General features: G+C 49.2%; 2 protein-coding genes across 3 annotated transcripts in view; one reads left to right on the top strand and one right to left on the bottom strand.

The window, feature by feature from the left end:
* The window catches only part of B3GNTL1 (UDP-GlcNAc:betaGal beta-1,3-N-acetylglucosaminyltransferase-like 1), a 230,485-nt gene extending 225,573 nt beyond the window's left edge, over positions 1-4,912 (top strand). For both annotated transcript variants that reach the window (XM_018553646.1, XM_018553647.1), the window contains one exon: positions 4,785-4,912. In XM_018553646.1, the coding sequence (XP_018409148.1) occupies positions 4,785-4,865 (81 nt within the window). In that variant the 3' untranslated portion in view covers positions 4,866-4,912. The remainder of the gene's footprint in view (positions 1-4,784) is intronic.
* Positions 4,913-6,793: 1,881 nt separating this feature from the next.
* The window catches only part of TBCD (tubulin folding cofactor D), a 171,932-nt gene continuing 165,740 nt past the window's right edge, over positions 6,794-12,985 (bottom strand). The window contains exons 35-39 of the mRNA XM_018553643.1: positions 11,897-11,986; positions 11,258-11,345; positions 10,576-10,685; positions 8,968-9,052; positions 6,794-6,808 (exon numbers count right to left, since the gene is read on the bottom strand). Of these exons, the coding sequence (XP_018409145.1) occupies positions 6,794-6,808; positions 8,968-9,052; positions 10,576-10,685; positions 11,258-11,345; positions 11,897-11,986 (388 nt within the window). The remainder of the gene's footprint in view (positions 6,809-8,967; positions 9,053-10,575; positions 10,686-11,257; positions 11,346-11,896; positions 11,987-12,985) is intronic.

The following is a 12,985-nucleotide window of genomic DNA, read 5'->3' as shown; positions in this document are numbered from 1 at the left end:
CCCCCCCCCCCCCCTTTACTGAGCTGGTCACATGACTGGTTTCATCCTATGAGCCATATATCGCCCCGGAAATTGTGATCCTGAACGCTCATATGTCTTGTGTGTGTAATATGTTGTCTTGGATAAGATCGGTGTGATGTGTTTGTGATCCAGCGATCGGGCTCTGCGCACACAAAGGGGGTTATTTATAAACACATTCTTCATAGATATTCGTCCAGCGAAACTGCATTTATATTCATTCTGTGTGAATTCAGCAGATGGTGTGATAATGAGTTTGAATTGAATGTTCTCAGGCTATCTTCTTTTCTGGTCCCTGGACCCCCATAGTAGCAATGGTTACAGTTATGTGCGAATTCCCTCCAGCTTTCTGTGAATTGTTACATTGTATCTCTTGTGACTACAAAGTATTTATTTCTTATGATCTTCGGCTCCATCTAGTGGCCATAATGGGGTATTTTCCCGATTCACTACTGCCCACAATATTCAGGAGATACAATAGCCCAAGAACATTCCATGTGGCCCCATTCTCACACACAACTAATGTACATTCAGTTTCACAGGACAAATAACTGCAACGTTTTATTATTAATAGACCCCAAAGTGTCTCGTCCTGGATGTCACCCTCCCAAAAATATTTCTGTAATAGAAAACAGTTGAGATTATTTGCCTACACGGCTAGGAATCAGATCTATTTGTGTTTGACCAATGCCGGCACACAGATTGAAAACTGCTCTGCATGGCGAAGGTTACATTCTGATTGGTCGGTTTAGGGTACACACAGTTCTTATTGTGTGATATATAAGAGCTCCAACGTGAGTAGCACGGCTTCAAAATCTCTGTATACTGCAGTCTGAGAAGAGAGCACCACGTCAGCAATTGTAGAGCCCAAAATTGTTTATTACATCATAAGTGGAATAAAGCAGCCAACACATTTCATGGGTTTGGACAATACCCCTTCATCAGGGCTTGAGGTGCCGTATGGGAAAGATGGCGGACTGCGGGGAACTTTCCTCTTATGTTGGCTTCAGAAGCTGGTTATGAGTGATAGGCTGGAGGAAGATCGATCCTTTTTGGTGGTTATAATGATCCAACGCATGTGCATGCAGACAGATACAGAGAACCTGTGAGGGTATAAACATCGGGGGGTTGAGTTTCCAGGCTGTCATCCCGATCCTCACTTCACTACCTGCAGCCTGTAACGTCTTACGTCCTCTATTCTTGTTCCTTCCTCGGGATATACTTCACTTAGGTTCTTTTTTGTTTCTTTCAGAAAAGACCAAAACCAAAGATTCCAATTCTTCGTTTTACAGAAGCCAAACCGCCGTTCCTGATCTGCGTCAAACTGGTGAGTGTGGAGGCCTGAAGAGGGCTGTGTACCCCATTATTCAGTGTAAAGGGGTTCTGTGAGGAGACCAGGGCAGGAGGTGACCATGTACCCCATCGCTCTGTATATGGGGGTTCTGTGAGACCAGGGCAGGAGGTGGCTTTGTACCCCATCACTCTGTATACGGGGGCTCTGTGAGGAGACCAGGGCAGAAGGTGACCGTGTACCCCATCGCTCTGTATACGGGGGCTCTGTGAGGAGACCAGGGCAGGAGGTGGCTTTGTACCCCATCGCTCTGTATATGGGGGTTCTGTGAGGAGACTAGGGCAGGAGGCTCTGTGAGGAGACCAGGGCAGGAGGTGGCGTTGCACCCCATCGCTCTGTATATGGGGGTTCTGTGAGGAGACCAGGGCAGGAGGTGGCGTTGTACCCCATCGCTCTGTATATGGGGGCTCTGTGAGGAGACCAGGGCAGGAAGTGGCGTTGTACCCCATCGCTCTGTATATGGGGGCTCTGTGAGGAGACCAGGGCAGGAGGTGGCGTTGCACCCCATCGTTCTGTATATGGGGGCTCTGTGAGGAGACCAGGGCAGGAAGTGGTGTTGCACCCCATCGCTCTGTACATGGGGGTTCTGTGAGACCAGGGCAGGAGGTGGCGTTGCACCCCATCGCTCTGTACATGGGGGTTCTGTGAGGAGACCAGGGCAGGAGGTGGCGTTGCACCCCATCGCTCTGTATATGGGGGTTCTGTGAGGAGACCAGGGCAGGAGGTGGCGTTGTACCCCATCGCTCTGTATATGGGGGGGGGTTCCATCATGTTTTTCTTCAGCGTTGAAGGGATTTTACTGAAGTCGATCGCTGAGGAAATATTATTCATGGAGACACGAGAGCAGCGGCCGTGCTGGCTTTCATAACGCAGATGGATGTGGCCGGGCCGCCCGCTGCTTTCATAGAGTAAAAATTATTTGTAAAGTGGAAATTGTATTTTCTCTTCTGAAGGAGATTCGGCAGAACAAAGAGCTCGCGGCTGGGGACTTGTTTGGAGTTAAAGATCTCCGACTCAGAAAGCTTTCATACAAGCCACATTAAAAGGGGGCTCTGCCCTGAGTGTCAGACCTCTCCACAATGGCGGAGATGTATATTTAGAATGATATTTGGTGTTGTTGCCCACATCTGACACACTGTGGAAGGCCGGCTCTGCTCTTTCATGTGGAGAGAGAGAAGTGTAATTAGGGAGGAATGTCAGATAGGAGAGCCGGGCCACCGCCGCCGCGCACACGCTTCTGTCATGTGGTCACATTGAAGTAGCAGCTTCTAAACACTTTATTGGTTTTTGTGTCTGATCAGAAACACGTGCGGGGAGGGGGGAAGCGGCTGGGTGAACCTGTATTGTATATGTTATTACATATTTCTGGACTCCCAAATCTTGTTCCTGGTAATATATCGGGTCGTCTTTGTTCTTTGGAACACGTTTGATCATATTTGTTAAAAAAACTGCCTAAAAATTGGTGTGTGTGTGTCCGGCTTAGGGGACACGGAGCAACGGCGTGCAATCGGCCAATAATTGTATTTCATGATTCGGGGGTGAAATGAATAAAACTTCTCATCTTACTGAATAAGCACAACTGAGATTTTGTATTTAACCCATAAGGCCCCTTTCACACCTCAGCTGAACACCTTTGGGTTTTTCCAGCCAAGAGAACGCGCGTTTCCATTAAACTGGGGCCGCAACGATTGACTGCGCCCCAAGAGATGTTCTTTTTCCAGCTACAAGTGACAGAACGCTCAGCTGTGAACGGGGGATTCCTCCTGCTGAGTGTCGTAGTGCTTAAAGGAGAACTATGGGGTAAGTGCGTTGCCCCATAGTTCTCCTCAGGGTCATGGGAGGACATAAGCTAGCGTCCTCCCGTGCCCCAAAGCTCAGTATACCGCCAGCTACAGCTCGCGGTATACCGAGACCGCCGCAGCCGGGACGGATCCCAACATTACTGTTGAGATCCACCCAGCTGCGTGATTGACAGCTGGCTCTGCCTATCTAGAGGCAGAGCCAGCTGTACCCGCCCCCTCCCCAGTCCGTCCCGCCAGTTAGCGCTGGAGGATCGCCGCAGGGAGCCGTGAGTGACAGTCACGGCTCTGTGTAGGGACAGGATTGAGAAGTAAGCGGGCGACGGTATGTGTTCGCTCACTACCCGATCTATAGAGCCGACCTGTGAAAGTTTAATTGTGATTTTTCACTCGCCTCATTCTTTCTCCTTTTGAAGGGTAACCCCATCCAGCGGGTAAGCCCGGCATTCCTGTCATTAGCAGTGACCCCTTTCATCAATGTTTCCCCCTAGATGCTGTAAACATGAGAAGAAAGGGATCCGGGGGATTGGGGAGCACAGTGGAGCGCTCACCTCTTTATGATGGAGGTATCAGAGCGGGGCCCCGGCTGCAGGTGTCTCTTGTCATCTCTTTATGGGTTGGGGGAAGGGCGGCCGCCTGACAAGGAAACACTTGTAAAACGTTTCTACAAGTTGTTAAAACAACACATGAGAGGAGCCGGGCAGCTCCCGTGTCAGTAGCCAGGACACATACAGACACACATCGTCATGTATGTGCTGACCTATAGAATGATCTGCTTGTCCCATTCCAGAGATGAGGTTGTCACTTGTCTGAGGGGGGTCACCTGGAGGGACCATAGACGTGTGACCGGAGAATTCCCTGACCACAGATCCGTCATACACCCGCCAGGTTATAGAGCAGAACAATTGGTATATTCAGGTGGTTTATACACGCATGTGGTGATCGGCTCTGTGTGTTCAGTGTCTGGTGATGATCTGATCGGTTCTCTGTACAATGCTGCGTGATCTATGACACATGACGAACTTCAACACACACACGTGTGTGTGTTGAAGTATAGCCATACATACACATGTACACTCAAGATTTTGACACCCACATTCATACATGCACAAAAACATACATACATACATACATACATACATACATACATCCCTAAATATGCAAACGCATGTCAACACATAAATACACATGCACAACACACACGCTCTAATGTTCATACATGCACACAAATATATACCCTATACATACAGATATATATATAAAAACATATACACACATAGGCCAGCAATGGAAAGGCCCCCTCCGTGTTTTGTTGCTGTGACTCGGCCTATGTTGGCGCTATCCGGGGGCGATGTACAGAAACAATTTCCCCCCCAATAGCAGCAACTTAACAAACACATCTGATTGGCTGCAGAGACACGATCCTCCTCTATACACAGGCTGGGCCTCAACTATCCATGTGTGTACAATGGCCATTGCAGAGTAAAAGATGGTTGGATCTGATTGGTGGCTGAGGAGCAGCACAGAGTCTCACCTGACACACATTGATAAATTGGATGTGTTGGTTAGTAGATCCCGAGTCCTTCACCTTATATGTGTCTTCTGCTCTCTTCCAGGATCTGACTGGAGGGGGATTGGAGGAGAACTTGCTCTCTCTGAACCTGAAGGAAGGCCGGGACTATTATCACTTCAACTGAGGACGGGGCGCAGGTACGGCACCGCATTTCACTAGGTTATCGTCTGGCATGGCGGACGCAGAACTAAACGGCACCACACACAAACACTTTGGCTGAAGCAGGATTCACACCTGTGCATTGTGGTAAAGCCGCCTGTTCATTCTAAATGTGCAACAACCCGCACCGCACTCCATATTGAGGCGTGCCGCAATGCAGGTTCACTGCTTCTGAGAGTTACCGCAATGCAAAAAGATGTGAAGCTGGACCAGCACCTCCCCTGATCTAAACTCTCTCACACACACACACACACACACACACACACACACACACACACCTGATCTAAACTGGGCCGACTGACACCTCCCCTGATCTAACCTGCGCCGATGTTGTACATTAACATCCCCCACCAGTTCTGAACTAAGACAGCCACTTCTCCTGACCTAAACAAACCCCTCCCCATCCCCACACACACACAAACTAGCTTATACTACATTCCCACCCAATCATCTGCCTCCCCTCCTGAACCAAACTATGCTAACATCCTTAATGAACCCACCTGAGCTAACAGCCCCCCCCTCACGTCTCGTGCATTGAGATCACAGACTGGTGCGGGGGTAAAGGAGGAGTTTGGTATACGTGTCTTATAAAGGATGATGCTCTGTACCCAAATTCTGACTTCTTCATGATAAATGTATGTTTGTGTTCTGTGAAGAAAGTCATGGCGATGGTGAGTCAGCCCTCCGCTCAGTAGGATCTAGCACTCATTCTACATGGTAAGAGGACCTGTCTCGACTTTCTTACCATGTGATGCAATGTTTGTCCTGGGGAAGTCGGGTACATCTGTGTGTACAGTAAGCAGAGGAGTATCCTGTGTGGGATAGAATATCATCGTCACCTCCTATTAGAAACTTTCTATTTATTCTGTAACAGGATGGGAAATGTTCTCACCGGGGCAGACATGGACATGCTGCGACATGGAACCTACTATAATGAGCAAACGCCACGGTCATGGAACACGCTACAAGACTCCGTGTCATGTAAAGTGATTTTAATTTTTTTTTGTAGCCATACAATTGTAATGAATAAATGTACATACAATGCTTTTTACACCATGCTTTTGTTTTGGGTTTAACATTTTTATCCTCTAATCTCTCTTTGACTTCTGAGATTGTAACGAGTCCATACCGAGCACAGTCGGGGTGACACCCAGCCATAAAGTCATGGAGCACATGGTGGCCATCTTGGTGATGGACACCGGCAGAGAGGACGTTCACCCAGTGGGATAGGCTATAACACCGGGTCCCCTCCTAAGCAACTGTCGGGCTCTCGCCCCATGACAGAGTCCCCAACTTTTCTGAGGGGGTGACACCAAATGACTGTCAGTCATTTGGGTGTCTCCCCTCCAATGGTGTCACCACTGCCGGTCTTCATACATCTGTATGAACGGATACAACAGGCAATGCAGCCTTTACTTCGGGGGGGGGGAAACATGACATTAGGTGGACAGGTCCCCCATTAGATTGGTGTATACCTGGGGTAGGTAACCTCAGCACTCCAACTGTGATGAAACATCAAATCCCAATCACCTCTGGAACTAATGCCTGTCAGTCTGGCAATGCCTCCTGGGACTTGTAGTTCAACAACAGCTGGAGTGCCGAGGTTGTCTACCCTGTACTAAGCTTGCCTTGCTGTGAATTGTGAAACGGATCTCAAGTGTCAGCGATACCTTTGTAAACAAGCTTTGTGTCTAGTCAGCAGATGTGGAGATAATAGAAGACACTCGGACGTGTGATGTACTGCAGGTAACTGTACAATAAACAAGATTTTATTTTATAACTGAACACAAAACAGGTCTGTCCCTAGAAACACATGCATACAGCGCCACCCGGTGACCAAACCTGCTATGGCAAGCTCCGTTCTCCAACCCCGTGTCTGGCTTTGTTCTGCAATCAGGACTGAGAGACCTGCGCGGAGAAAAGAAGATTCCGGTTTCAGAATGTCTGGGAGCAATAAATCAGAAAGAGAACCTGTCATGTATTGCTTCTAGAATATAGAGGTACACCGAAATGAAGATTTCAAAACCAAAAATGTTTTTTCTTTTTCTAATTTTTTAACATATTTTATTTGTAATAAACTTTTACAATTTTTTATATTTTTACTTTATTTTTAGGGGCTTCGGGGAAATATTGGGGGTCTAAACAGACCTCTGATACTTCCCTTTAAAATAGAAAAAGAGATTGAGGACACAAAGCCCACAGAGGCCTCAATCTCTTTTTCTGCATCCCCTGCTATCAATGAACAGGAATCCTCTATACTGAGTGTTCCTGATCATTTATAACAAGAGGACAGAGTATGTTTACTATAACCACAATCATGAATGAACAGGAAGTGATGTAGATGACTTCCCATTCATTCATAATTGAGGATATAGTAACCATACTCTGTCCTCAGTTATTGACAAACACTGACTGCTTGTACCGCTCTCCTTCCTGACAGCCGTGATATAGGAGGCTGAGAGGTGCGGGGAGGAGAGACGTCGGCCCCTCACAGCGCTCGGCCGCCTGTGACAGTTTCTCTCCTGCCTGCTGCCAGTTTCGGCGACGGATATCTTGGTGCATCCCTACTAGAAACCAATCGCCTCTTACTTTCTCACCTGTACGGAACTGGGAGAATCTGGTTGCAACATGCAGTCCTTGCACAGCATACAGAGTATTTACAGAATCTTGGAAGTTCTGCAGTAAAACATGACTTGGTCCCCTCCCCCCCCATTATACTCACCCTAACAGCACTCAGTCGCTGCTCCTTTCTCCTCTGCAGCCGACTATTCTCACTGGCTGCAAAGGCTGAAGGAGTGCTGGTAAGGTGTATAAGAGGGTCGGAGGTCCTATGCAGGGTCATTGTCTCTTGAAGTGGATAGAGCAGCGCCCATGTTGGTGTAGGGCCAGGGGTAAGCAAACTCCATCCCCTCCAGCTATGGTCCAACTACATCTCCCATGAGGCACTGCAAGACTGAGAGCTGTACACATGACTGCCAGCGGGTGCATGATGGGTTTTGTAGATTTACCACAGCTGGAGGGCTGGAACATGCCAGTATTGTCCTCTATGAAACCCAGCGATCAGGTGAGGGATCTGAGGGGTCACGTCCATACACATGCCGTGTTTACTGCATCACACTCCAATCCATCCGGACGCAGCGTCCCCCAGAGACCAGCTGACTCATTTCCACCAATCAGCAGCTTCGCCATCAACACTGCAGAGCAGCAACAAAGCTATACATTTTTTTTTAACACAAACACCGGAGAGACCCAATACAGCCAATCAACTGTTTACTATCTCTGCCCACTAGGCTCTGATTGGTTGTCTGCTCAGTACAGACATTTCCCCCTGCAGCAGTTTTGATGAACACAGCCCTGCTCTCAGGTCCGCTATGGATGGGGTGCGTCCCCCTGGACTCGGGCCTCAGAGAGGAGTGACTGGCTACATGGTGTGCGTGCCGTAATGGAGCACATTGATTGTACGGTACATAAAGCACACGTGTGACAGGCGGAGAGGACGCAGTGCTAACACGCCGCTGTGTGCTGCCGGCACGGTTCTGCCTGTTCCTGCTCAGATGTATCGGGTGACTGGGACTGTGGGGGCGAGTCTAATAAATTCCTTCCATTCCTTACAGATAAGAACACACATTCACTGACACAACATCTGGATTGGATTCACTAACTTATGGATATCATACAGGGAAACATGCACATTAACCCTCCGCATTCCTTCTCATCACAGGCCGGAGATTGACGAGGTCAAACGCCCCCCTGGGGGGACACACAATGTACCCCCCAAGCTGCAAACAGGAGATCTTATTCACTGATTGGAGGCAGGAAACTACCAATCAGAAATGTGCACTGCCCTGCAAAAAAGTATTTGATTGGCTGCATGATGTTATAAACACGAAACATTCATTCTGTGTGAGGAGCTGGGCCAGCACACCAATTTCATTACGTCCTTATGATGGCGGCTCAGTCCACATCACAATATGAGCGTGACAGAAGCACCGCCAGGGGCCTATCAGACCTGCACCCCTGCGGGGAAACTGCTGCACGGTGGCACCCTCCGGATTGGTGAGGCTTACCTTGGTGACGATGGTCGGCTTTGGCACGTTCATCAAGTCACAGAGGAGATTCCGCTTCTCTCTCACACTGGCCAGATCAGCGTCCCTGCGGGGAACCAGACGCGGCGTTAGTACTGTGCTGTACATAACAGGAAAATGCCCATCTGGGCCTCTCACTTCTAGACATACAGAGCAGGCTGTTACTGTAGATAAAGAGCCCCTCTCCCTCTGGAAGAGCCACTGACCCGACTGCATGGAGGATGTAGAGTCAGCGCACAGATTTATACTGACTGCCTAATGTCATAAAAACCTCGAAAAACACACGGTGGCGGCCCCTTCACTTCCTGACTTTTGAGACACAACAGGAAGTTACATCAACTCCCCCCATAGACAGTTGTCACCAGAACAGGTGTCCCCATAGGAAGACTTCCCCTCTGGTGACAACTGGACAATTGTGGATTTCTCATCGCTTTCTGTCCCAGACACATTCGTCACCAAGACCAACACAGATGGCGAATCTCCCTAGCGGGGACACTCTCGGCAATGAAGACCTGACAGGGGATCTAACCCTTCCACTCCCCATCCAGAACTAGGAAACTTTTTTGGCTTTACATACAATGTTCCAATGTCGTATTTTTCTATTGGAATGAATACCATGTATGAGAGCTGCGTGTGCTGACCCTCCTATGACATGTATGTTACGTGGACCAGTACAACACACATCCAGTGCGGGAAAGTCAGAGGTCCACATGTGTGCGCTTGCTCCGGGTCACGGATATAATTCAGAGGAGGGCAAACTACCTGGCTGGGTGATGGTATGTGCCGGCGCTATTGTCAGCCTCCCTGGCTGTTATTTCCATTCCCCGAGCCGCAGGCTTCAAAGGGCTTCTGGAATTCCAACACGTTTCTAATAACCTCCCCGAAATCCTTCAATCGCCCTTTCCAGAAGCGCTAAATTCCTCCGTGCGACGCTCTTATCCCAGGAAAATCTGAGGGATTACACCAGACCGCACGGTGCGAGATCACGCCAGAGGAACCTGAAACTACCGGGCCCATCCAGCGTCTGCACCCCACCCCCTGACTATGGACCAATGGGAACACTCGCAGATCACTCTCGAGGATCGCCAATATGGGGCCCATTTCCTGAGCACAGAACTGATTCTTATTGATTAGCTGCTAAAGGTTACCGCAGGTTGGACATCCTCCATGTGCCCCCCGGCCCTGTCCTTCCTGTATGCCAGAGAGTGATAAACATTGCACCAGTATAGACTCGGCGGACACACTTGAGGTTTCCAAGTCTCTATAACTAGTGGACGGCCCACTCAAAGTGTGTGCGTGTGGGGTGCGTGTGGGGGGAGATAATAGGACAGGAAGGTACAAACATTGTCTGTGTCTCCATTGCAAAGATTTCCCATTACTTCCTGTCAGGACAGGAAATGAGAAGAGATATCCCCCAATGGGGACACACAGGTGACCACAACATCCTGACAGAGGCTCCAACCCTTCCCTACTCTGTCTGGACTTCCACATGAGACATCTAGCTGCCTGCACAGAGACTGGAACATACAATACACAGCGAATGAATATCACATGATGTATAGCGGGGATCACACAGGTCCGGTCACTCACCAGGTGGTGTCACTCAGAACTTCCAGAATTTCATCCAGATTTTCGGGTTCCACAATGTCGTCATATGTGATGAACATTTCATACAACTCGCTGGCTGTGGATTTTCTCACCTGCAGAGGGAAGATAACAGCTCATTATATGGCAGGAAAACAGCCATCAGCACCGGTACATGGGACTGACACAAGGCCGTAACATGGAGAAAGGGAGGAACCACAGCACCCAGCGGGGGGACCAAGAATCTGACATGCCTGGAATAGTCCGATACCGGTGGCACATGGAGCTCTCCGAGAGAGTGAAGATTTAACTCTGTGCCTGCTGGAAAAGTATTAGAGAGAGAGGCAGAGAGAGAAAAAGGAGGAGGGGGGAGAGGAGAGTTCCTTCATGCAGAGACGGCGGTAATTACCGGGCTGGGCCGGCACACTCGGGTCACGCGTGGTTCAAAGACAACAATGGCTGAGCCGTGTAATGTGGGAGGGAGACTCGGAGCAGTCTATGGGATGGTGACAACCGTGTTGATGTTGGACGTACTTTGTACAACGCTGAGCAGCTTCAAGGCAACAGTGAGGGAGGACAAGGCTCAGCGCAGCCCCTCCCATAGGAAGCAGTAGCAGCGCTCATGTACAATCATACATACGTGTATTCCTGTGTGATTGCGGGCATAGATGTATGCTGTAACACTTACCACGGGGAAGGCGTAACACAGCAGGAGCAGCAGCTGGCCTAACACCTCCTTCCGGATCTCCCCAGGAAACTGGATCAGGCTGCAGAACCTACAACAGAGAGAGTGAAGAGGGGGGGAGACAGTGTGAGAGCCCTGCTGAAAACTGCCCACATCCACACAGCATTACCCAGGAATTCATATGGAAAACATAACCCTGAGCCAGTCTGTCCTAGTCTGTTTTAGTAACAATCTGACTGGAAGGTTCCACCACACAATAGGTTCTCCTGGTTGTGTGATCTGAGCAGAGAGATGAAGTGAAAGAGGCACCGGCAATATTCTCCACTGACACTGACTTTTTATAGACAGGTCCTCTTATTTTCCAAGAGAATTGGGAGGAGGAGATGGTTGGATAGATCCTGCAAAGGCTTCATATAACACAATACAAAAGCAGCAAGCCAACGCGTTTTGGGGGCTACAATTCCCTTCATCAGGGGCGAGAAAGGAGATCACATAAAAATAAATCTGTATTGTTCCAAATATAACCACACGGAGCACATGTGACCGTCTAGAAGTGGAGGATAATTGTCATGTTAGTATTATTAGGACGATTATCCCACACAAGCACCCCCCCAATAAAGGAACCGTATATCGCAGACTCACACAGCGATGCTGGAGCGCAGCTTTGGGATGTTCTTTGATTTTCTAATCTCCATTTTACACAATGACAGCAGCTCCCGGGCGAATTGGTGGCTGAGGAGAGACAATAATCAGGTCAGCAGAGGAAAAGTCATTATCATAAAGACCAGTCATCAGTACTACAAGTCCCAGCAATCCTTATTCCACCCACTGGAACTTGCCAGTTGTACTTCAAGTTCCAGCATCCCTAATCCCAGCCAGTGGATCCTGCCAGTTGTACTACATATCCCAGCATCCCTAATCCCAGCCAGTGGATCCTGCCAGTTGTACTACATATCCCAGCATCCCTAATCCCAGCCAGTGGATCCTGCCAGTTGTACTACATATCCCAGCATCCCTAATCCCAGCCAGTGGATCCTGCCAGTTGTACTACAAGTCCCAACATCCCTAATCCCAGCCAGTGGGTCCTGCCAGTTGTACTACAAGTCCCAACATCCCTAATCCAAGCCAGTGGATCCTGCCAGTTGTACTACAAGTCCCAGCATGCTCTGGCAGCCAGGCCTAAATCTATATTGCTGTACCCCCATCACTGTGACACATTTTACTACACATCCCAAACCAACAAGCGTCAAAGTATCCGGCTCTGGATGGCAGCCCTGGAGCCGACACAACATGGCAGCCACGTGTGTTTATGCAGCTGCAGGTTGCGGAGTCGCTTGGCAGAGCTCCACCCCCAACCACAACGACCTGAATAGAACGCGTTCTGTACTCGCGGCTGTTTTTCTTCCTTACTCAGCTGCAGCTGCCCATTAGCTGCCAGGAAATCGTTCCTTCTCCGGTTTTCCTCATTATTGAATTGAAACTCCGGCTAATAATTTCCAGGTGGGCCTCATTAGCTGATACCAGATTAAAGGGGGAGGAGAGGGGGGCTGTCCTGCCCTATAGGTGTGGAGGTCCCTTTAATGATGCTGGTGGGGGAAGCGGTGTTTGCTGACGTCCCCTAATGATCACATTTATATTGATCCCCCGTGTCTGACTTTTCTCCTAATACCTGATAACTTCACCCCCCCCCCCCCCCCCCCCCCCCCCCCATCCTCCGTTCTGTGATGTTAG

The sequence above is a fragment of the Nanorana parkeri genome, unplaced genomic scaffold, assembly GCF_000935625.1.
Source record: "Nanorana parkeri isolate BGI_ZX_2015 unplaced genomic scaffold, ASM93562v1 scaffold126, whole genome shotgun sequence".
In the NCBI taxonomy this organism is placed as follows: Eukaryota; Metazoa; Chordata; class Amphibia; order Anura; family Dicroglossidae; genus Nanorana; species Nanorana parkeri.
Note: the sequence above shows the minus strand (reverse complement) of the source record. Positions and strands in the feature narration are given on the sequence as shown.